Consider the following 26,839-nt stretch of genomic DNA (forward strand, 5'->3'; position numbering starts at 1 on the left):
AAAATTACTAAAATAAGATGTAAGAGCATGCCATGCCATTTTCAGATGCAAATCTGAATATTAACATACACTACTCAAAACAATTAAAGGATATTGAGGTTGATGCTTACCTGGGGGATTGTTCGAGTGATTGATACGTTATCGACCGACAGACGTAGTAGGCTATATGAGATAAAAAGAACATTTGTTTGGCAGAAAAAATGCGTTTTATTGAGCATAGGTTACAAAAGAAAAAAACAAACAATTTGTGCACGTAAGAAATACAAATAAAGAAAGGTGTTTCCTTAAAAAAAATCGTTTTCAGTAAGCGGTATGGTTTTTCCTAAGGCCAACGACGTTGTGCACCTCTTAGCCGTCGAGTCCATGAGGTTAATAATGAGGGGTTGGTATCAGGCCTGAAAGCGGGACGGAAGAGAGAAAATACTGGTAGAAGAACTATTTCAATATTAGATAATATTCGGTAGGAGTTAATCTATTCTCAACAATAACAATTTACATTAGTAACATTTTACACTTCGATGAAGCAATTCAATATAAAAATTTTATTTGTTAAAAACAATTGGTAGTTATAGATTTTTATTAGTCTCGAAAAAAATCTAAAAAAGGAAATTTATTCGTTACCAGTTTTTACACTTTTTCGTCTCGATATATATAGGCTTTCAGCCCCAGAAATGCCAACTTCTCTCCATCGACAACATTACAGGCGCCCACGGGCATCACCACAGATGAAAGAGTCAATTGTCCGCTTCGCGGACAGGCACTCTGTACACTACTCTAGTTCAAGTTCAAGATGCCAACTTCTTAAGAGAAGACATAAACCTCAGGCCGATTGCAGCTCATTTTTGTAGTGACATAATTTTAACTAAAATCCAAAATATTTGATTTCCTTTTATTCCAATTACCAGAAAGAACCACCTTAAAGATTAAATACAAGATGAATGGGAAAAAGGCCGCTAACGGCCCCAGGCGCCCAGTTATATTTCGATGATGATGAAGATGCCAACTTACTCCGGACAGCAAATATATATTTTAAAGTGGAAGTTTATCAATTGTGATTCTGGGTTTAATAAATTCAATTTAGTAGATTTTTAACCACCACAATTTCTAAATAATTTGTTGGCTTATATAATTCACCATTTTGTAATAACTTAATCATGCTACACCTTTTAAAAAGCAAGTAAAAATAGTCAAATATTTGTAAAATTTACTTTGTAGTTATTTCCCGTTTTTATAATTATTTTGGCGTGTCCGGAGCAGTTGGCATCTCTGCAGCCCTGGTTGGTATATTGTGACTTCGACTTGTGTTTGGTACCCCCTCCACTGATTCGGTTAAATGACTTCTTACAGACATCGCACTCATAAAAACAACGCGCTTACTGAATGTCGATCATTCTTTTCCGCTTCGTCTCACATTAAGTTGGAAGCCAAATTAAATTCACAGCCGCGAAAGCGTAGTCTTCGACATCAAACTCAAAATTTGCATACTGCGAAGTTTTGAAATAGGAAAATATTGCATTTGTCTTCTATTTTACTCACACAAAAAAATTCTTATACCGTTATTTTATACGAGACTTTAATTACTTTGAGACTTATTAAGACTTTAATTGCTTTGAGTTTATATGACAAAGCTTATTGCTTATTATTATAAATCTGCAGTATTATCTAATTTCTGAAGAATAAATCTAATAATGAAACACTTTGACGATCACTTAAAAAAAAATAAAGAAAGAAATATCAATAAATGAGAATTATCAAATTATATGAGAAATATCAATAAAAAGAGGCTATGCGTACAAAAATAAATTTCGCTTCAGTCTTAAGTTACCTCTTAGGGTACATTACAAAATATAGAATGTTTCTGAACACTGCTAAAGTTTCATTCACTTAACTTCCAATTTAGTTTTATAAAATCTGTTTTGAAGTATTCACATCACAATTAACGAAATTTATGTAATTTTATCCACTCCTTCATCTGATAAATGGCCCTTAGGCATCACCTCCTACATCAGAAAGCCTCCACACGGTTTCTTGTAAGTAGTCTGCGCAGATTACTTAAAAAGCGAACCACTTATGCGCATGAACCCAAATTCCATTTCAGAAGTACTTGAGAGAAATTTATCATATATATTTGAGAATTGAGTCTGTAGCGGTTGACAAGTAAATAAAACAAACCAATTATATTCATAAATTAAAAAAATTCTTATACATATATTTGCTACCACTTTCTAAATTTTAATAGACAGCCTACAGAAGAGTTATAGATGGCGTTGCTTTGGGCAACTGCTATACTGACAACCTTATCTCAAGAAATGAAGCAGTTTGGTTTATATGCCGTAATTGTAAGAAAATTGGTGGTAGTTACAGAAATTTTATGTTAGAATGCTAGAAATTTTATGCTAGAATTTCATGCTCTCAAAAAAAAAAATTTTAAAAAATGCTGGAATGAAATGTATTTTGTTCCAGTTTTTACTCTTTACAGGACATTACCAGAATTTCCTTACCTGCCAACTAATACACCCTTTATAAATATTTCATAGAGTGATAGACATTTAAAAACAAAAGCTTCCAGAACTTTCGCAAATTTTGCAAAACATTTTAAAATTTTTACCTCGTTATAGCTATACCAAAGTGGCGTTGCATATGACCTTTTAAATCATTTAAATGTAGTGGTGTGGAAAATAAGCTGAACTGAATAAGAACTAATGCATTAAAACGTTAACTTAGCTATCACTGGAATAAATGTTTTCAAAAGCGTAGAGAGTTGGCAGCCCTGTTTTTTCTTCCTAGCACTGTGAATATTTTAGATTTTTCATAAAATTTTACTTTCATTTTCATTGCTTTAAAAGGATCGAAAGCTTTATTGTATGTTAGTTGAAAGTCATTAAAAAAATTGGTCTTGATTTAAATAATAATTTTTAGAGAAAATAAAGAAATAAATAGTATAATTTTTATCTATTGCAGCTTTGAGTTTTCCTTTTTAAAAAAAAAAAAAAAAAAAAAAAAAAAAAAAAAAAAAAAAACAATAGAGGTGAGATAATTTTTAACCACCATTTTATTTTTCAATGAACATGGAAATTCTAAAATCACTTAATAAAAATATGCTGGGGTCTCCCTCCTTATCGTTTCTCTCAACTCTCTTCAGCAAGCTCGAATCTCGCCGTAAACCGGGATGTAACAAGGTGAAAATAAATGTCTGCCTCCATGCTGCATTGATTCTGCTATTGAAGCATGCGCATACCTGACAACTTTTAATCCCTTCCATTATGAGTTTTCCCAGTGGTAGTAACATGAAATTAAAATTTCGATTGTAGGCAGAAAAATACGTTGTATTTGAAGAAACATCAGCTGACAACCCTCATACTCATATGTGTTGGTTATCTTAGCATCAGCCCCGCTAGGGGCTCCAACTAATTAATCTGAGTGGAAATAAATAATAAATCGCCGAAGCGCAACTGAAAGGTGAAAGTTGAGGTTCAGTATCTTTTACTGAGAGAAAATTAAAATGAAGTAGTGAGATTGAACAAACAAGTTTGAGAGAGAGAGAGAAGAGGTTTTGTGGCAGACTGCCTCGCCTCCCTTCGAGGTATTACCCCGAGCTAGCTGACAACCATATCAGCGCATATTAATATATATGCTTAATTTTTTTAAGAATGGTGGTGATCAAAATCATTTAAAAACAAAGTTTATAAATGAAAATATAGTATATATTAACTACCACTTTAAATATAAAAATAAAATTTTACGCCAAATGCGTAAAAGTTGGCAAGTATGCATGTGTAACAATAACAGAACTGAATAAATTTTTCCACGCTTTCGACGCTTTTTTATAGAACTTTATTCCAGTGGTAACGAAGTTTATGTTTTAATGGGTTTTTTTTCTCCATATAAACTTATTTTCTATACCACTATACACAAATGATTTAAAAGTTCATTTTATTTCAGACACTTTGTGATGACGCTCTTTCCAATTTGCATTCCAATTACCAGAATGAGCCACCTTAAAGACAACATTTCAAGACGGATGGGAAAAGGGCCGCTAACGGCCTCAGGCGCCCAGATAAAATTTGATGATGATGATGCTTTTAAAATGATGACTAACTTACCGAAAATTCTGATATCTTTTATTTTGATTATTTTTATTTATTATTTTTATTATTTCTGATATCTTATATATCCTAACTACTATGCTTTTTGCAAAATATTTTACTGAGAGGTAGACATTTGAAAACTTTTTCTTTATTTAAAACAAACTTGGTACCTAGGCCACGCAACGGCCCCTACCACATACATCATGAAAATCATGCAGTGAATAAGACATTTTGTTTTTGTGACATTGTGACAACACGACTTTTGAACACTAAGGCTTCCAACCTTCTATGCTTTCTGTAAAACTTTATTCTAGTGGTAACTAAGTTTATGCTTTTACTGTATTATACTTTATCCATTTAAATTTATTTTTCACACCACTGTATATAAATGATTTAAAAGTTCAAATGCATACTTGCCAACGTTTAATCTTTTCGAGATCGAATATAAATTGCAAACTTAGGTAGAAACACTTGCGGTATTTCTGAAAGATTTCTGTAGAAACTTACTACTGTATTACATATATTTATATTTTTGTAATTTTTTAAGAAATAGTGGTGGTCAAAAAAAATATAAATTAAGTTTATAAATGCAAAGAATATCTAGAAAGCATACATTTTACGACCACTTTAATTACAGAAATAAAAATTTTACGTCAAATGTGTAGAAATTGGCAAATGCAACACCACTTTGTTCAAGCTTTTTCGTGATGAAGCTTTTAAAATATTGTTAAAATTACCAAATATTCTGAAAAGTTTTGTTTTAAAATGCCTACCGCTCTGTAAAATATTTGACAAAAGGCGTAGTAATTGGCAGGTCTACAATGAAAATACGGTTTTTTGCTAATTCCTAATCCATCCTCAAAATGTGTTTTAGGTATTAAGAGAGGAATAAGGAAGAAATGTTTAGAGATGTGCTGATGAGAGTAGCAGCCAAATTCCATCTAACATGTTGAGCGCCGCGTCAGCCATCGGTGGCTGACACTGGACTTTCCATTTAGGCCGCGTCAACCACCGGTTTCTGACACTAAATTTACATTTAGGCTGCGTGTGCCACAGATTGCTGACACTGACCTTTCACATAGGCCGCGAAAAACAGTTGGCTGACAGCGTATAACATGATATAGAACTATAAAATTTATAATCTTTTACGGAATTGCGGAAAATTTATTCAAAATTTACTTAATTATTGCGATTCTTGGTTTAATAAATTTAATTTATTAGATTTTTGCCCACTATTTTTAAACAATTCGTAGGCATATACAATTCACTACTTTTTACAGATACGTTATGCTAAACCTTCTATAAACTAGAAAAATCTGTCAATATTCGCAAATTTAATTTGTAGTTATTTACCGTGTGGACAGACGAGCAAGTCATGTAAAATTATCGTGGCATTCAACGTGTTAATAGTCTTAAAAGTAGACACACTGTTTATTGTTGTTTGATGAGTCGATATAATTCAGATTTTATAAGTTGTTCGAGTAAAAGAATGAGACTAATTAGGGTCATGAAACCATTAGTGTTCGATTGAGTTCAAGGATGTTAGACAGTTTTTTGAACGGAAATGCTCTTATATTTACATATTTTAATCATATTTTCAAAATTGCGTCTTTTTTAGCAAATACAATGTTTTCATTCTTAATCCGTCTGTAATTAATTGTTAAGTTTCGAAAAAACTGTCTCAAAGTTTAATAAACTTATATTTAATTACAATATACAATATAACGACTTAGAAATTGGGTAAGTCATTTGTTATTATGAACTTCATTTAAAAATGTAGCAAAATACAGACATATGATAGCTAATATCTTAAAATGGATAAATCTTATTCATGATAAAGTGATGTATTATTGAAATAATATAATTTAGTTATTTTCGTTTAAAAAATTGTAAGCAATTTTATGAGTACAAAGAACTTTAGTATACTGATCACGAAAATTAAAAAAAGAACAGTTTGATAACTGTTTAGTTGGTAATCTGATTTTCACATATTAAGAAGCAATTCAATTGTTCGAATGTCTAGCCTTAAATAATGTATCTAATTAAATATATTTAACTAATGCAGATGTTATTGTAAATTACCAAGTTAGACTCAAAGATATAATTCCTCTGAATGATCTTGTATTTGATGGACCCGAAAAATGTAGGGGACTTACAAAACATATCCAAAATATAACAAAAATGTTTACCATCCAAAAATCATTTTTAAAATAAAAGGATTACTTTCCTTATGGTATAATCTCAATGTACTTTTGTTTTTACTTGTAGCTTTATTCTGGATTATTTATCCATACAATATCCTGAAAGCATATTTATTCAAGATTATTCTGTCAGAATTTCAAGTCAATTCCAACACATCTGACGAAGTTATGAAACTTAAAATAGTGTTTATTTATGATAATGTGAGAAAAACTTCTAAAGCTATTATCTCGAATGCATGTTTTTAAAGTCAGTGACAAAATTTCTCAGATTCCAGGCATCCGAATCCAATTTTTGTTTGCTTTGCTGATCAGCAATATTTTCTTTAGTGCTTAATTATATAGTCTTCTTCTCCGATTCAATATTTTTTCGAGAAACGATTAATGTAATTTGTATCTAATAATATCCTTTTAATTAATAATCCCGATTTATTGTTTAGCCATATTTATTCGAGATTTTTCTCTCAAAATATCAAGTCTATTTGAAAACATCTGACTAAGTCATGCAGCTTATAATAGTATTTATTTATGATAATGAGAGAAAAACTTCTAAAGTTATTATCTCGAAAATATGTATTTAACCCGTTTTGTCCCGAATTTATGTATTGAAATGATACAAAAAGTGGTAAAATATATTATCGAAAATAAAATATATTAATTGGTTTTTCTACAGTTAGAGCACTCAAAAAGTGTTTGATAGATCAAAAAGTATTTGCTCCTTATAATTCAAGATCTAATCAGAAATAACTAAATCATTGTGGTATCTGAGAATCTTTTAATTCCCCCAGATAAATGAAAAAAGTTTCCCGCCACAATGAATGTATTGGAAAAAAGAAACTGTCCTAAATATATGACGCTGGGCGATAACCGGTTAAAGTCAATTCGTTCTTTGTTGTAGAACTGGGCATCTGAGGCCTAAATGGCCCCTTTTAAAGTCAAGTCAGGGCTGAAGGTCTATATACATATCCTCCAACTTATGAGGATTTTGAAAATAATTCTTTCTAGTGGTAGCGAACCAAAGTAGAAATTTTTAAAGCAAATGGATATTCTTAAACTTTTATCAGAACTTAAGAATCTAGCCATATGGCTTGCACTTTTATAAGTAATAGTGGACAAGTTACGCTAAAATTAATTTTTTTTAAATATTAAGACATTAATTTTGCTACCGTCTGAAAAGAAGATTTCTGAAACTACGGAAATTCCGTAGCAGTTGGAGGGTATGTCTATATATATCAGGACGGAAAGGAGTAAAAACTGGTAACAAATAAATTTTGTTTTTTATTTTTCTTCGGTAATAATAAAATAGCCATAACTATCAAATCTTTTTAGGGATACAATTTATATACTGAATTGCTTTTTCCCTAAAGAAAAAATTAACAACAATGATTTGTTTATTGCGAAAAATAGATTTACTCCTCCCGAAAATTATCTATTTTTGAAATAGTTCTACTATCAATTTTTTTCTCTTTTCCGTCTCGCTTTCGGGCCTGAGTCAGGTACAAAATTTCTCAGATTCTACGCACCAATTTTTGTTTGTTTTTCCGATCAGCAATACTTTCTATAATTCTTAATCATAGTCTTCTTCTTCGATTTAATATTTATTCAAGATCCGATTATAATAATTAATATTTTATAATATCCTATTAATTATTAATTCCGATTTAATATTTATTCATATTTAATCAAGATTTTTCTTTAAAAATTTTCTCTCTATTTGAAGATATCTGACAAAGTTATGCAGCTTAAAATAGTATTTATTTTTTATAATATGAGAAAACTTCTAAAGCCATTATCACGAATGCATGTTTTTAAAGTCAGTGGCAAAACTTCTCAGATTCTACGCATCTAATCACTCAAAAACCAACTATAAAATTAAAAGATGTTTGAAAAATTACTATTTCGTATATATTTTTATTTCTATCCGAACATTTTATAAAAGTTTTATTAATGCTAATGAACTCTAGTTGATTTGTGAAAACTTTCTGATGCCTTGGTAGTTATAATAGTTATTCATTATAAAATTATGTTATTGTTTGTAAAGTTATATTAGTTATTAGTTACAATAAGTAGCTATATGAATAGTTATAACATTATATTAGGCTGAAATAAAATCATCAAAACTAAGCTGATTACCACAGAAAGACTAAATGCCTTTCTAAAAACTATTTTACACATCCCCTCAATTAACAGTAGTAATTCAACAAGTTCTGATGTTTTTAATCTCGCTTTCCTCATTAATGATTCGACAGATTTTAATAATATTTTCTCAAGTTGTTCAATGCATAAATTTTTTTCAAGATTTTAAAATTCATAGAAAATATTAAATTATTGAATATCCTTAATAGCTCTTAACTACTTTTAATTTGGTTTGATAGAAACTAAATATAGCTTATGAAATTAGCTTTTTATAAAAAATTACAATTTAAAAATAAAGATTCTTTTTTTTTTAGTTCAATGTATACGACGCGTGCAGGCAATTCCAGAAAAGGAATTAAAATTTATTGATAGCAAGGATCAATAACCTTATTATTATTTTTTTATTAATTTTTTATCCATCGTTTTATGAAATAATTGTTGAAAATCTGCTTGCAAGGAAAATGTTTGTTATTTTCTTTTGTCAACAGAATCTGACATATAAATGGATAAACGTCTTTTATCATGCATAATTGATAAAAGTATCGATCTCTGTGAAAACTGACAACTTTCGAGATACATTTTTTTATTGTTAAACTCCCACCTGGTTATCTGATACTTGAATTTAAGTTTGATAACAGGTGATAATAAATGACATATAAATGTTCTTCAAAACATGTGTCACAGTAGGTCTGTCACTGGAGGAAAAGGTATGTTATGAAGTTTTGTTTGCATATTAAGTACGATTAAGTACTAAGTTACTGTAACGAAATTAAATTATGTTGAATTAAGCTGAAATAATCTTTCAGCGAAAATTAAGTAAGAGAAATTAGAGAAATAGTTAAAATTTAGAGTGATTAAAAAATTAATGTCGGTAGCTAACTAGGATTGGTATCGGATTCATGGGAAAAGTAACGAATTGTTATAATCCGTCGTTGAACAGCCGACCGAATATTGAGCTTACAACTTTCGTTATTTAATTCCGCAGCCTTGTAATTTTGAACCCAATCCAGAAGACAGGGGAATATCCTGGATCATATTTTGGGAGAGGTTTAGCTTTGTGGAATACTTTTGTGATGAAACTGACCCACATTTGCGTTATATGGAGGGGAAAACAACGAAAACCTCTCATGGTTACCCTGACGTCGAAGGAACTATAGCTCACGATTCATTTACTATTGAGGATATTTTACGTCAACACTTACATCAACATCACGAAAACCATTAGACTGACCGATATTTTGTTTGCCTGTCTAACTATAACTAAACTGATCTAAACGTATTAGTTATTTCAAATATATCCATAGATAAAACTTTACGATGATTACTAAATATTATACACAGCAATTGGAAGAAAACAGAATAAAAGTATTAAAAAATATTTGAAAATTTCTAAATCTTTTCACACATTCTCTGCATATATATCAGGGATATTCGGGAAATGTGGCAACCCTATAGAATGATTTCAAAATTGCTGGTATTGAAGCAAGAAAGAAGTTATTGACTATCTATACCATCATTTTGGATATTAATATTTGGATATTAATATTTTTTGCAAAAAAATATTGCAAAAAATTTGTTGCTGAAAAAATTGTATACATAGAAGTGTTTCCAATATTTTGAGCAACCCCTTTATATCCCCTCAGGGGGTAGAGCATTCACCTTCTAATGAGGCGAACCGGGTTAGAATCCCACTGATGGCTGGTCGATTCTAATTCCGTACCCAGCTCGCACCGACCACAGTGCTGACGTAAAATATCCTCAGTGGTAAACGGATTATGGGTTAGAGTCCCCTTGTCATCAGGTTAACCATGGAAGGTTTTCGTGGTTTTTCTCTCCATGCAACGCAAATGCTTGTCAGTTCCATCAAAAAGTCCTCCACGAAGCAAATTTCTCCTGATACTTTATCCAGAAGTTCCCTTGTCTTCTGGATTGGGCTCAAAATTACAAGGCTACGGAGTTGAACATTAGTAGTTGTAAACCAAAAATTGGGTCGGTTGTTCAACGACGGTTATAAAAAAATCCTTTATAAAAAATATTTATAATTATAATCAAGAAAAAATAAATAAATTAAAGGCGAGTGGAGACATTGTTATTCTTGGTTTAAAAAAATAATATATTTTTTTAATTTCTATTAATTTACAACTAACCTTGATTGTTCTGTTATTCCGCAGAAAACAAGACTTATTTTATGTTAGTATTAAAACCACATTACTATTGTATTTTTTTCCGGTTAAAATTCATGTGGGCGACGAAATGAGTTGATATCGTTTTAAATCAAATTTATTCTTATTATGATTAATCACTAAAGTAGAGGAAAACTAATGTGGGTTCCGTATGATCTAACAACTGTCTTATTATGTTTGTACTCAATCACCTGTAATGAATGCATGATTATGTGATATTTCAGCGTATAGTGTTCATTTTTTGTTTATTTATGTAGGAAGAATGGATCTTAAAGCAATTAGTGTGATTCTTCTATTGAGCGTGGCGTTTGCCTCTGCCGCGTCTAAAGGTATGCATTATTTTTTTTAAATGTTTGTTTTATTTATGTCTATGTATCGTCAAAGCCAAGATTTTGGTGACATTTGTATTTTTTGGAATCTTCGTTCTTTTAAGGCGTTTTTTTAATTTCTTCACTTTTATAGTTTTCCTTCTCTTTGAATTTCTAGACTATTTTCTATTGAAGTTTCGGGATTAGTAGAGTCTTTGTAAAATTTAAAATGCGTAATAAAAATTAAATGTTTATGTATTTCAATAAGTTTGTATTAAACACTATGGCGTAATATTTTTCGAATTAATATCGCGAAATATCTAATTTACAATAGAATGTACCTGTTATAATGGAATTGCGGTGGCGGTGGTCAGATTAAATCTGCATTTAATCTATACGTATATTTAATAAAATAATAGCACAAATTTATCACGGCAAAGAAGCAATTCAATATAAAAATTGCATCCGTTAAAAACAATTGGTAGTTATGGATTTTTATTATTCCCGGGAAAAAAATGAAATTTATTGTTACCAGTTTTTACTCCAGTGCGCTGTCAAGATGAGACAATCTAGCGTGACCCACCGGTGGGTCACCCCGGCGTGAACGTGTTAACACCACACTTCAATTAACTAGACTGACTGATACAGTGTCATCGGAGTTACTATCCCGTGGGGGATATCTACTCCTTCATCTATTAGACAATAAATTGAAGGATGGGAAGGGTGGTGCGGGGGTGCAACATAACTTAAGTTTCAGTAGTTCAATTACCTTTAAAGCTCTAAGCCTATATAAACCAACACGGAAAAGAGTAAAAACTTGTATAAAGACATTCCATTCCAGCATTTTTTTCGAGAAACAGTAAATTTCTGTAACTGCCGAGATTTTTTTTTTTACAACTATAGCATATCTACTTTAGAATAGTTTTTAAAAAAAAGAAGAATAGATTTACTCCACCCGAAAACAAGTTAAATCTGAAATTGGTTCTACTACCCGCTTTTCCGTCTCGCTTTCACCTATGCATTCCGTCTAGCTTTCACATGAACTTACATAGAAATTTTATTCTTTGAAAGCTATGCTTAGTTTATTTCGTATGTTTATTAATTAATGCACTCTTAATTTTAATACTTCCATTATCTTATTTATTTATTTTTTGATACAGATCGCAACAACAAGAAGTACAAGGTGGTATGTTACCTTGGCAGTTGGGCAAACTACAGACCTGGAGCTGGAAAATTCTTAATCGAGCATATTGACCCTTTCCTTTGTACTCACGTTATATATGGATTTGCTAAATTGGCTGGCAACAAGATAGCTGCTTACGATCCATATCTGGATTTGAAAGAAAACTGGGGACTTGGTAAAAATTTTTTTATGATTTTCTGCATATCTTTTGAAATTGTTATTAATAGGGGAGAGTGGGGTCAATTGTAACAGGGTACGATTGTAACAGAGCAAAAATTTCGAGTGTCGGGTTCTAGATTTGGTTCCTAGGTGGCGCACAAGGTGTATTTAATAAATCTACATGTACACCCCTGATGGCAACCATTTTTATGTACTTTTGAAAGAGTTACATCACAAAAGATATTTTCACGGCACGCAAGTACTTTTTTTGGTATTAGAATATTATATTGTAACAAAGTAATTTCGTTTAAACAAATAAAAATTAGTAACCGAATATGTAAGTGGACACCTTAATTAACATTTCAATAAAAAAAAGATTAGTTTTGCTAATTAACTAGCATTGTTTTTAACAAATGAAGCTAAAATGGCGTCTTGGGGACAATTGTAACAATAAGTAATGGGACGATTGTAACAGCTGAAAATAAATAATCTTATGTTTACAAACCATTACTTAACTCTTTAAGAACTACCAATAGTTTCCTATATCATTTATATTATGTTGCATGTGCATTATTTTATTTGTCACCTTTCACAGCATAAATTAAAATTTTTAACCCCTTAAAGTTAAAAGTTTAACCCTTTAGGTCTCTGCTCATTCTTATTTTTACTCCTGTAATATCACTACTATTTTGATCAATAAAAAAATATATCACTACTATGATAATATGTATAATTAACTATGTTTTAGTTGAATTTATGAACTGTTACAATTGACCCCGTAACTGGGGACAATTGTAACAGGTGCACGACTGTCAAAAATTGTTAATAACTAATATAATAATATTTAAAATTAGGTATTTATTTTTTTTCTAGAAGAGGATAGTCTACTTCACTCGTCTGTCAATTAGTACTAATAATATATTGAATATTTTGTTAGCTAAAAATAGTTAAGTAAAAAATGTTACAATTTACCCCACTCTCCCCTACTATTTTAAGAAAATGCAAACACAGTCGGACCTCTATTTAACGAAGTCGCTAAATCCCAATGAAAAGTTCCTTATATGGAAAATTCGTTAAATAGAAAATCACCATTTGAAATACTTAAACAGCACGAAACAGGTTTTAAATTCATAAACACTAGACATAATTAAAACAGCAATTGATACGCCTCTTTCTTGTAAATTATTATTTTGTATCAAATTGTTTAAAATTATTTTAACATTTTATCATATAAAGGTTTTGGTGAATTCTTCATCTTCTTCGTCTTCCTCATAACTAATTGCTGTATCGTTCTTATTTTTCACACTGTCCGAAATATCCAATTCAGTTAATGTTTTAGTGGTTGCAGCTTCAGAATCGATAAAAAAGAGAATCATTAATCAGTACATCATCATCAATTTCGTGATTCTCCCTTCGCTGTTCCCACACATTTTAAAGTTCTTCTAAAGGAATGTCATCCTCATCCTCCGCACTTTCCAAATTTTTGGCGCTGACTGAGAATCCAGCTTTAACAAAACTATTACGAATAGTACGATCTGTAACATTATAGTTTCAAGACTTAGAAATTTCTGTCATGCTTTCTCGTTCGTTTTGACGTGGATTCCAAAATCAAAGTAAAATGCAAACAAAAAAGGATTTTACCTCTTTCTTTGAAAATTAAGTAGCTGCGAAAATTAATTCAAGATAATTTCCCTTATTTAAAATACGTTAACACGCTTGAAATGTTCCGAAATATTTTAAGAAATATTAAAAGTGGATCTTAAAGAAAAGTTCCGTTCAGTAGAAAATCCATTTCACTGTTTGGAATTTATTTTACGAACAAATTTCCAAAATATTCTTAGTTCCTCGAAAAAAATCCAAAATAGAGGAATTCGCAAAGTGGAAGTTCGTTAAATAGAAGTCCGACTGTAGTTTAAACTCTGTAAATGCAACAATTTTTATTCTTTAGCCAGCAAACTCGGTAACTGAACTGATTGTTTGACCCTTAAATGCCCATAGGTTGTACTTTAAAAGAGATTAATATTCCTATTCTAAGTGTATAAATTTAAAAAATATATATTTTAAAAGTTCTATTAATAAAACTAAGGCTTTAGTATTCAAGCTGAATGATTAAGCTCTAGTAGTTACGCTAAAATTCAGATAAAAATTTAATTTAGTTATTTGTTTTTAGAACAATTTAAGTCTACGGCTGCCATCTTTGGCGAATTTTTAGTATACTTTTATTGTTTGATTAAAAATGATAGCAATATTTATGTTTTTCTATTTAACTATTTCGGATATTTCAATTTAATTTTAAATAAATTCGTTCCCCAGTTAAAAATGAATAAGTTAAATCTATTCAGAAAAGGAAAAGAGTAAAACAAATGATGGTATGACTAAGCTCTGCCAAATTTATGTAATTATCTATCTATCTATACCTATATATACGTAAACATAATGTCTCTTAATCTTTCGTTTTGTTGCAAGCTTAGGGCTAGAATAATCTTCTCCATTTTCCTAACTTATTTCTTTAATAGCTACGGAATAAGATGACACGATATATTTACTTTCATGTGAGCCCTGCTTTTAAATATAATACATTCACTTGCTCATGCAAGCAAATGCTTTATTTGAAGGCTTGATCGTATTAAGAATATCTCGTTAGTTTAAAACATATTCTTATAAATAGTATTTAACATTTTTTAATGGTAGTTTATAAAGTTTTATTATATTTTTATTTGTTATTTTTATAATTTCAGATTTGTTTCTTTCGGATGGTAAATAACATTAAGACATGAGTTTAACGAGTTTAAACCTAAACTTACTAAGCTAAATGGGGAAAAAATTTGTAATTAGATGTGATAACTAACAACCTAATTTCCAAGCATTTAAGTAAAATTGAAATTTTTAAAACTTCGATCAGGAACTTAGAAAATTTTTCTTCACTTCATTTGTTTCAGACTATATCGTTATGTTGTGTTGTAATTGAAACTAATAGTTTCTTAACATATTTTTCATATTATTTTGTTTAAGGTCCTCATGAAGGTTTTCTATTTATCTGGAAAAAATAGAAAAAAGAGTTACATAGACATATCTGCCAACTTTTACGCATTTGGCGTAAAATGTTATTTTTATATTTATAGTGGTACTAAATATGTACTATTTTTTTCTTTTATAAAATTAATTTTAAAATAGTTTTGATCACCACTATTCTTAAAAAAAATTAAACATATATATTAATATGCATTACTATCATGGTTGTCAGCTGAATCTTTTTCAAATACAGCGTATTTTTTTGCCTACAATTGAAATTTTTATTCCATTTTACTACCAGTGGAAAAAATTATAATGGAAGGGATTAAAATGTTGGCAGGTATGCATAGACTATGTTTATCTTCCTTTCGGAAGTAATAAACTACTTGTGGCTATTACCACTTATTAACAGTTAAAATCTGCATTAAATTGTTGAATTTCATGAATTGTAGAATTTCCGCTGCAAACACGAAAAATTTCAGAAGCGGTATAGAAAGATTGAAGACCCAAATTGTTTTTCTTGTTTACTGTGAACTAAAATGCATTTGTAAACTAAAAGAAAAATGCCTGACATATATTTAGTATAAAAGTGTTCGAATAATGTTGATCACTCTCTATAGATATTAAAACTGATTATTTTAATTTTTAAATGTAACGTATTGTTGACCTGCTCTTTTATTATTATTATTATTATATTTTAAAAACTGACACATGACCACGGAGAGATTTTTGAAAATTTAAAACGAAAAATTCCACACTAAAAGCAAGTTTATTAGGAACTATGTTAGTATGTTTTATTAAAAATTTTGATATTCTTTAAAATTTAAAACACCATCGGCTATTTATTATTTACTGGCACTTATATGCATATTTAATCCATTTATATGTAGGGATGCCAACTTGCTCAGCTTTGTGAAAATACTTTTAGTAGTGGTAAAAAAAATTTATGTTGATTCTCTAGTTAGTAAATTCCATTTAAAGTTTTGTTGGACCATCACTGCATTTAAATAATTGAAATGTTCATATAAAATGCCACTTCATGCTTATCATTCCTAAATGAGCCTATTTAAGTATCAGCGAATTTAAGCAAAATTAAGTTAAATTTTCTTTTCATTCTCTGCCAGTTTAAAAATATTATTGCTGAAAGAGGAGCAGTTGACATTCTTGTGTATGTATTGGTGGCCAAAATCAATTTAAATGAAATTTATAAATTTAAAAAAAAAATAGTAAACAAAAATTTTACAATTATTTTAAATACAAAAAAAAATTTGCGTAAAATTTATAAAATATAGCATATTTAAATGTAATAAAGATATCATAGATTTGCCGTTAGAATTACAAATATAGCATAAACAATCCGTAAATTAACGATAATCACAATTAGAATTTATAATACCTCGTTAATTACAATCGATTTTCGAAGGACATCATCCAACCTTCCCGGTCAGCAGTGTATTTTAATTTCTAACATTCTTTTGTCTCCAATTTTTAAGATTTTCCCCATTTGCGATTTAATAGTATTTTCCTAACAGGGATTATTTTGAATATTTACTCGAGTGAATACTAAATGTTACCACTTCTCTGTTGCGTAGGGAGAGCTAGGAAGGAGGCGATAATACATTTCAGTTTATGATGTAATGCGTTAAGGTCACGTTTTTGACTTAAGTGTAATTTTCAAAGGAGCAACAAATCTAAATATATGTAGATAAACTTATACGTCCTTTATAAAGCATGTACATTCAAGTTAAAAATAAACTAAACTAAAAACATCCTTTCGAAAAAAAATCTGTAGCTTTCCGAACTAAACTAATTTAATAATTAAAATCTCCACATCCGAATCAGGTAAAAACCAATTCTATAAATATTACAAAAAAATGCTTTGCCCAATGTACTATATATATGTAAACAAAGTTATAGTTACTTCCTCAGAAAATAGGATGAAAAGAAAATTTTATTGCTAACAGATTTCTTCGCGTAACTTCATTCTAATGTTTAACTTTACTTAATCGCTTGCAGACTTATACGAGCGAATTATTAGATTTTATCAAATTTCCATACAATCTTACTTGATTACGAAACTTGAAACTTCATATAGAACTTTTTTAATTTTCTAACTGGTATTTTATAAAGCTTAATTTTCGTTTAAGTTTCGTATAAAAGCAAACAATTTAGACCTGCATAAGGAAATTACGAGATTAGCAGGGCAGGAACTTCTCGCGCTTTTTGGGAAATTTTTCTAGTGGTATCTAAGTTTAAGTTTTATGGTGGGATTTTTTGTTCAGTAGCTTTTCGAACAAAACTAATTTTATAATTAAAATCTCCACATCCCAATCAGGAAAATTACAATTTTATAAATATTACAAAAAAAATATGTTGCCCAATGTTATTTATATGTAAACAAAGTTATAGATATTTTCTTCCTCCGAAAAATACACGGAAAGAAAATTTACTTGCTAACAATTTTTTATAAATCCATTTCATTATGTGAAGAAATTTCTAATATTATACTTTATCGCTAGTATATTAATACTAGCGAATTGTTAATATTTTGAGTTTTCTGAGAATTGAATTAAATGCAACATTATTCTGAAACTTAAAATCTAATATAGAACTTTTTTTAATTTTCCTAACTGGTATCTTATTATATTTCATTTTTCTTTTAAGTTTCGCATGAAGACAAACGATTTAGTCCTGCATTAGGAAATCCTTAGGTACAATATTTAGCAGGGCTGCGAACCTCTTGCGTTTTTTGGGAAATTCTTCTAGTGGTATCTAAGTTTAAGTTTTATTGTGGGATTCTTTGTTTCTAAATTTGATTTAAAGTCATTTTCCTTTTCATGCAAAATTACTCAAAAAATCATATAAAACTCTATTCTATCTTTATTGAGGCAAAGCTTTAATAATTTCGGCAAAATCTCAAATAGTTAAATATTTTTCTTAACAAAAGGCGTAGCATTTGTCAGTTCTGCAATAGTAACCGATTATTAAACGGTGATTTCATGAAGGATAATAAATAGAGAAAAATATTTCACTTTGAAAGTATATATAATTTACTAAAATGAAAGGGTAACTTATTTATTTACCATTAAATTGAGGTAAAACGTTGAAATATATTTTTATCATAACAGACCAAATATTTTTATCATTAAATATTGCATAATGATATAATATTACGAGATTACTTCAAAACATCTTAAGTAAGTGAACTATTATTTTTAGACCTTAAATTTAACCCTTTCCACTCGAGAGGTGACTGTCAGTCACCACTGTCGCCTGTAAATTACCTACCACTCTAATTCGGAAATATTTTCATGTTAATGTTTAGTTACCACTTCATTCAGTGACCTTTGGGTACTATAAGATAACCTTGTAAAAAAATCTTTCAAAATGATAGTGGTTGCGTCCATTTTTTTTTTTAACTGTTGAAAGGACTTCGAGTACAAAGGGTTAAAATAATAATCGAAATCGTAAAATAAAAGCGAAAAATAAAAAGAAATTATGATAAATAAGTATTACCTTTGAAAATTAAATAAATAATTTTTAGGCTATTACTACCATACTATTTATTCATTTTATAATGATGACAGTCAAAAACGTCATTGTCTTTATTAGTTAAATATCATTTTACGGGATTTATGTGTCCAATGAGAACGCACGAAATTTCTAAAACAATACCATAAACATAAGACAGTCTTTTGCAACCAAATTTTCTGCGCTTTTTATAAAAATTTATTTTAGTGGTAGCTAAGTTAATGTTTTAATGTATTTTTTAATTCATTTCAACCTATTGTCCACACCACTACATATAAATAAATTAAAAGTTCATATGCAACGACACTTTGATCCAGCTCTTTAATAGTGAAGCTTTTAAAATGCTGCCAAAATAATATTTAAGAGCTTTTGATATTTAAACATTTACCACTCTATAAAATATTAGTAGTTGGCAGTACTCTAGTTGCATTTGTTTTGAAAATCCTGCTATTACATTAAAATTTCAGGAGCATTCCAGCGATTCAACGCTCTTAAAAAAGCAAACCCCAACTTGACAACACTTATTGCTATTGGAGGATGGAATGAGGGCTCCAAAAAATATTCAGAAATGGCTGCCAATCCAGCTGCCCGAGCTACATTCATCCAAAGTGTCATCAGTTTCTGTGAGAAATATGGTTTTGATGGACTTGATATGGATTGGGAGTATCCAGCCAACCGTGGTGGAAAACCTGAGGACAAAGAGAACTTTGTCGCTTTGCTGAGAGTAAGTTTTAGTTAAGTTAGTTTTAGTATTAGTCTACTTTTAGTCAGTTACACAGTAATGTACACATTTTTTGACATAGTTGTTACCGTTTTTTCTAAAGATTTTACTCATTGTTAATGAAAAATCAGAATAAGTGAACTAGGTACGCTGGTAGGGTATTGGTATGATGCACGACTGACTGACTAATACCATACCTGCCAACTCTTCCGGATTTTGCGGAAGACTTTATTTTCATATTTAAAGTGGTAATAATTATATACTATTTTCTCTTTTAGAATCTTAATTTTTAAATGATATTGATCACCACTATTCTTACAAAAATTAAGCACTTATATTAATATGCGTTACTAACTTGGTTGTCAACTTAAGTTTTCTCAAATACAACGTATTTGTTTGGTTAAAATTGAAGTTTTAATTCCATTTTAATACCACTGGGAAAAATCATAATGGAAGGGATTAAAATTTGGCAGGTATGTAATACAGTTTTATCGGAGTGCCCATCCATAGGGGATATCTGCTCCTTCATCAAAGTTATATTTAAAAGGAGGGTGGTTATATTTAACTGAGTTAAGTCTCAATTGTAAACAAATTAAAATTAAATTACGATAATTATATACATGTTATCTCGCATTGGGATACATAAAAATTTATTAGAATAAGAATTAAAAATAAAAATGAGAAAAATATTTATAATTAATTTACAAGTGAGAAAGTCTCCCTATGCACTCCTTTTCTTAAGTAAACAATACGCATAGGCATACGCTCTTTAGTGGTGAAGCTTTTAAAATATTGCCAAATTTTTGAACATATATAATAATAATAAAACTTATTGATTTTCTTCGTTTTTCTTTTTGAATTTATTTATATGATACATACCTGTCAACTTTTAATCCTTTCAAGGATGATTTTCCCCAGTGGTAGAAAATTTAAATTTAAAACGCAATTTTAGGTAATAGCAATCGTTGAATTTTGAACAAGCTTATTCAGATTACAATAATTGAATTATATATATATATATATATATATATATATATATATATATATACTTAATTTTTTAAAAATAGTGGTGAATTAAAAATATTATAAATTAAGTTTATAAATGCAACGAATATATAGAAAGTATATATTTTACTACCACTTTAAATATAGATATAAAATTTTACGCCAGATGCGTAAAAGTTGGCAGGTATGATTGATATATATTAATGAAATATTAATAGATTGGTATTGAATTACATAGTAAAACTCTTTAAAAGTGTCATCGCGAAATAATATAAATTAAGGTGCATTTCATATGATACTTCGAATTTTAGATTTTTAGTTGTATAAAAAACTACTTAAAATAAAAAATAATAATCTAAAAATAACTTTAATTTCTTTGCATCCAGAAGACACTTATTTACAAAGCTTAACAATTTGACGTTTCTAACACGTTTAGAAAAAAATTTAAATATTCTATTATTTTTACTAGATAGTGGTTGTTATGCATAATTTATTTCTGTTATTAAAGGTAAACCAGTAGTTTTTACCAGTTATCATACCTGCCAACTTTTAATCCCTTCCATTATCATTTTTCCTAGTGGTATTAAAATGGAATTAAAACTTCAATTTTAAGCAAACAAATACGTAGTATATGAGCAATCTTATGTTCACAACAATGATAGTAACGCATATTAATATATAAGCTTAATTTTTGTAAGAATAGTGATGATCAAAATCATTTAAAAATTAAATTTATAAAAGAAAAAAATAGTATATATTTACTACCACTTTAAATATGAAAATAAAATCTCTAGCAAAATCCAGGAGAGTTGGCAGGTATGAGTTATTAATATTTTTCAATTAAGAAACAGCCCAGTAAATATTATATGAATTTAACTAGTCCTTTTCGTTAACTGTTTCCAGGAATTAAAAGCTGCGTTTGCATCCCATGGGTATCTCTTAACAGCTGCTGTATCTGCAGGAGTCAAAACAATGGACACCGCTTATAACATCCCTGAAGTCTCCAAGTAATATACTTTTTTTTCTTCTAGATATTGAAAGTATTGTTCTACCCTATTTTACGATTTGTTATAATTTTTAATTTTTTTCACCAAAAAATGCATTTTAATTGAAGAAAGGTAACAAAAATTACCTTTTGTGAACCAATAAAATTTTACACACACGTTGTTCAAAAATATAAAAAGTTTTTAATAGTTGAATGGAAATAATTTTTTATCATTTTTTGCAAGATATAACATATCTTGCAACTACCAGAAATGTAAATAAATACTGTGGTATATATGGAGTGCGCAGGGTTGCGGGTCAGGGTGTTAGAGTAGAAGTCAGGCATTCAATTTACGGTTGGATTTTACGGTTTTTATTCTTATTTTATTTAATTTATGGTTTTTATTTTAAGTATGGTTGGAGATGGGATGCCAACTGCTCCGCTGTCTTTAAAGGTTATAATAAATTGGTGGTGCATTATATAGTAAAACTTGCAGAATATATATAATTAAGCCCACTCTTTGAAAAAGTCACCATAAATTACTGCATTTAAGTTGTATTTCTTATAATGTTTAAAAGTTTTGATATACAGTGGTGGAAGAATTCCTGAAATTGAAAAATGCTAAACTAAAAATTACTTACATTTCGGTACCACTTGAAAATAACTTTATTCCCTGCGGAGGCAAGTTGGCATCCCTGCTAGTGTGGACAGCTGTAGAAATGTTGTTTTTCTTATGATACTTTGAATTTTCCATGTGTAGTTATAGAAAAACTACTTGAAATTAAATATACTACACTAAAAATAACTTAAATTTCTGTACCACTAGAAAATATTTCAGCTGCCAACAACTTCTCTTTTTGAAAATTATTTGATAGAGTAGTAGAAAATACAATGAATTTAAGTTTTCATAATTTTGATTATAGTTTTGCTAACAGATTAAAAGCCTCATCGCAAGAGAACGGGATTAAAGTGTTGTTTTATACAAACTGCGTAATCATGCACATGCAGGGATTCCAAATTCCATCGCTTTGAAAAAAAATGTTTTCCAGTGGTAACGAAATTTAAGTAATTTTTATTTTTATTTAGAGTAATTTTTCCGTTACTACATATTCAAAATATTAAATGAAACACAACAAATTTCAAGATCGTTGAAAGTAACCACAATGACTGCTTTCCCAAATGAAGGCATACAAAATGTTTATCACTTCATGATGAATGGGATAGGAGTCGCTGCAGAGTTCAACTGTCAAGTCAGAGTCAAAGTCAAAGTCAAAATTCGTGATGAAAATTACTTCGCGACTTAACAAATCAAGATGAAGGGGTAAAAGCCTTGAACAATAATATGACTATGCAGTTATCTATTACATTAAGTTTTAAAGGAATTTACGTTTTATTTCAATTTTAGTGCTGCAAGGAACTCTAACATGACAAAGACGCGTCATTGCAGCATTAAGAGTGTTACAATTTTAGTAATTAATATTATTGTCAAAAATAAGTTTCATAAATATTTCCCACGGCCCCTAAAATTGTTTAAAGGGATAAATTTTATAAAAGGATTAATAATTATAATAAATTGTTTTTATACATGAAGAGCTGAACTATTTATACTTCTGTTAGACATAGCGGATTTCAAATTATATATATACTAAAGTAAGAATCACTGATCAAATACCAAATTTTGCTCCGCAAGAATTTTTTTTTAACCAAGTGGAGCAAGTTGGCAGGCCTCTGGTTGCTCATTTTTGGCACATTTATAACCATGTACTAGGAATGGTATATATATGTCTATATAGATGTCTATATATATTATGGTAAAAGAAACTATCTTGTTTCTGCTGAAATAATTCTAATGTTAATCATTTTTCAATGTTCTAAATCGAAGAAAAGCATAAATAAATTTTAAATTGTTGACTTGAAACTTATGTTTTGATTTTTGCAGATACCTTGATTTCATTAACGTTATGGCGTACGATTTGCACGGATCATGGGAAAAAGTTGTAGGCCACAATGCTCCAATGCGTGTCAGACCAGAAGAAAAAGATGATGAAAGGACATTGAATGTTGTAAGTTATAACTGGTACAAGATACTCAGAAAAAGATCTTACTTAGGTCGATTCTCACTAACTCTAACTTACAGTACTCTTTTCATAACCGGTTTCATAATTTTATAAAAACTGTCTTTAAACAATAGATTTGTGGTTGTTAAAGTTAGACTTTGTAGTTTTGTAATTTTAAACCCAACTCATAAGGCCCGGAGCAGACATCGAGACAAACTTACCTTAGTTTAAGATGTACATGACAATGAGGTGAAAAACCCACGTGAACATAGCGTAGTTAACCAGATGATAAGCTAATTCTAATATGACATTGCATTCACGGAAATAGTGGCATAAGTGCCTGATTTAATACTTTCGGAGAATTTATAATTAAACATATTACTATAATCACGATGTTTCTTTCCGTAATCGAAGACATTATAATTAATGTACCTGATAAGAAGCAACTGAATAGATCTTAGAGGGCAAGCTTATTTAATAAATCAGTATAAACAGAGTTCAAAATAAAAACAATATCAACCTAAATAGCTTTCGTTCTAATGATCGGGTTTATCTGCCAATCTTAATGGTTCAAATGGTCTAACTATTACCGTCTGTATGTTGCCTACCATAAACCTACTACTTCTTCTTCTTTCGATGGATTAGGATTTTCGGCTATCAAAATTTTGCTGTAACCTCAATCTAGAATATGTGTTTCCAGCAATTTCAGAGAAGAACGGTCGAACGTGTCGACTTTTTTATATCAATTACTCTTTTAGAATATGTCACTACATCTCGAGAACTAAAGAAGAGAATCGATTGCAATTTCAGAGAAAAACAGTCGAACGTGTTGACCTTCTTACATCAATTACTCTTTTAGAATATGCCACTATATCTCGAGAACAAACGAAGAGAATCGATTGCAATTTCAGAGAAAAACAGTCGAACGCGTTGACCTTTTTACATCAATTACTCTTTTAGAATATGTCACTACATCTCGAGAACTAAAGAAGAGAATCGAAAAACTTTAGCACACAAATTTAAAATTCGTTTTTCCAAAAATAATTCCATGTCTAACTATTTATAAAAATATAACGATGTTGTCGCAGTTTCCTGTTTTTGTAGGTAATGTTTATTTGTCGGAAAATCATATAAAAGAATCCATTTTTCCCACATTAATTTCCATATTATTTTTATTGTCATCAGCATAAAAGTATAAGCAGTCACAATAATATTGTTTTCGTTATAAAATATTTTTGTATCATACGAGATATTTCATTCTGTTTACCAAACAAATTTGACTCAAAATAATAATTTAGTTTAAAGAAATGAATGTTGGACATGCGAAGTGGGCAAACAGATAGGAAGTAAGCAAACAGAAATCTTTATAGATCAAATATCGATCAAATCGAGGAAATGGTTCGATCCAAAAAATATTGTATACCTTGCAAATTAAATATACAAAGAATGTTTCCCAAACACTTTCAGAATAAGAATTTCGAGAAATTGCTTTTCATATTGGAAACCGTTTTTCTTCTCTTTCTGTTTACGAACACTTTGATACTACCGTTTTTACACAATTTCTGCATACAGACAATTTTATACTGCCGTTTTTCCACACTTTCTGCCTACGAACACTTATATACTGCCGATTTTGTGCACTTTCTGCCTACGAACACTTATATACCGCCTTTTTTCTACACTCTTTGCCTACAAACACTTATATACTGCCGTTTTTCCACACTATCTACCTACGAACACTCATATACTGCCGTTTTCCTACACTTTCTGCCTTTGAAAACTTATATACTACAGTTTTTCTACACTTTCTGCTTACGAACACTTATATACTGCCGTTTTCCTACGCTTTCTGCATACGAATACAGGCCTGCCAACTACTAAGCTTTCTCCAAAATCCTCAGTGATAGACGGATCATGGGTTAGAGACCCCTTGCCGTCAGATTAACCTAGGTAAGTTTTCGTGGTTTTTCTCCCCATGTAACTCAAATGTGGGTTAGTTCCATCAAAAAGTCTTGTACTAAATCATATTTCGCTCAATACTTGATCCTGGTCTTCTAGATTGGGTTCAAAATCACAAAGCTACGGAGTTGAACATCAGTTGTCGTAAACCCAAAATTAGATCAACTGTCAACGACGCCTGTAAAATAAAATAAAAAATACTTGTGAATTGTGAGACAATTATTATTTATAAATTATCAATTCTGTAAATCTTTCAATTAAGGAATATGCCATCAACTACTGGATTAACAAAGGAGCTCCAAGAAACAAAATAGTTTTGGGAATGGGGCTTTACGGAAGATCCTTCACTTTAACTGATCCATCCAAAACTGATCTTGGTTCTCCAGCTAAAGGACCAGGTAGAGGAGGTCCCATAACCAAAGAACCTGGAATGCTGGGATACAATGAAGTAAGTATTGCATTAAAAACGTTCTCTTAATTCGCCAGATAAAGATCTTTCGCAGAAATAAAAATTTCAATTAAGCTGTTTTTCATCAGGTTCTCCAGCATCTTAAAAAAATTCTTTGAATTGATCTAAATTCTGTGACTTCATAGATCTATTTGCTAAGTGATATGTGATAAATGATAAGGGATAAGTGATAAATGATAGTAGTATTAACTGATTTGACCTTTCCCAGTGCCCTATTGCATTTTTTCATTGTTTGGGGGAAAGGATTTGTATGAGATATTCTGAGTACATTCGATAAAATTTCTGACGTTAGTTACATTATATCACATTAAACTCGATTTACCCTAATCGATAGCCATATATCAGAATAAAAAAAAATTTCACCTTTATATACTCTACATATCTCAGTTTCCAAATGTCACTACTGTTGAGCAATGCAATTGTGCAATTATTATTTCCACTTCGACCAAATATGACCATAGCTCACTTTCATGATTTTTAAACTTAGTACCGATTGATATATCTTTACTTTTAGACGACTAGAGCATGTCTTCGACCAGAGGTCGTAATAACTTCTAAAATACTAAAACTTCATATCCATTTTATCTTTTAAAGTTAACAAAATATTTTAGATTTAGTTTCCAATTGAAAGTAGAAAAAACATGTTCAAAACACATGCATTTCGAACTGAATATGAAGATTTTTATAGTTTACATGCTCTGGTAGTCCAAATATCATAGCTAATAAATATTATAGCTCTTCTACCATTTCTTTTTTTATTTTTAAAAACGCACTGCCGAACACTGCTTCAGCCTATAATGAAGTGATATAATAATATGCTTATTGATAATTAGCTTACTTTTCTG

General features: G+C 29.8%; 1 protein-coding gene across 3 annotated transcripts in view; it reads left to right on the forward strand.

Moving 5' to 3' along the window:
* LOC122268288 (chitinase-3-like protein 1) overlaps window positions 1-26,839 on the forward strand; it is a 74,817-nt gene that overhangs the window by 43,756 nt on the left and 4,222 nt on the right. Inside the window, exons 1-7 of one of the 3 annotated variants that reach the window (XM_087160859.1) lie at window positions 9,013-9,129; window positions 10,863-10,934; window positions 12,074-12,271; window positions 19,266-19,522; window positions 21,428-21,531; window positions 23,449-23,572; window positions 25,788-25,973. In XM_087160859.1, coding sequence (XP_087016985.1) covers window positions 9,096-9,129; window positions 10,863-10,934; window positions 12,074-12,271; window positions 19,266-19,522; window positions 21,428-21,531; window positions 23,449-23,572; window positions 25,788-25,973 — 975 coding nt within the window. In that variant the 5' untranslated portion in view covers window positions 9,013-9,095. Of the gene's footprint in view, window positions 1-9,012; window positions 9,160-10,862; window positions 10,935-12,073; window positions 12,272-19,265; window positions 19,523-21,427; window positions 21,532-23,448; window positions 23,573-25,787; window positions 25,974-26,839 lie in introns of those variants that run through there. The other 2 variants (XM_087160861.1, XM_087160860.1) reach the window with 2 other exon arrangements.

The sequence above is a fragment of the Parasteatoda tepidariorum genome, chromosome 4 (genome assembly GCF_982258835.1).
Source record: "Parasteatoda tepidariorum strain Cologne lab strain chromosome 4, Ptep-v5.0, whole genome shotgun sequence".
NCBI lineage: Eukaryota > Metazoa > Arthropoda > Arachnida > Araneae > Theridiidae > Parasteatoda > Parasteatoda tepidariorum.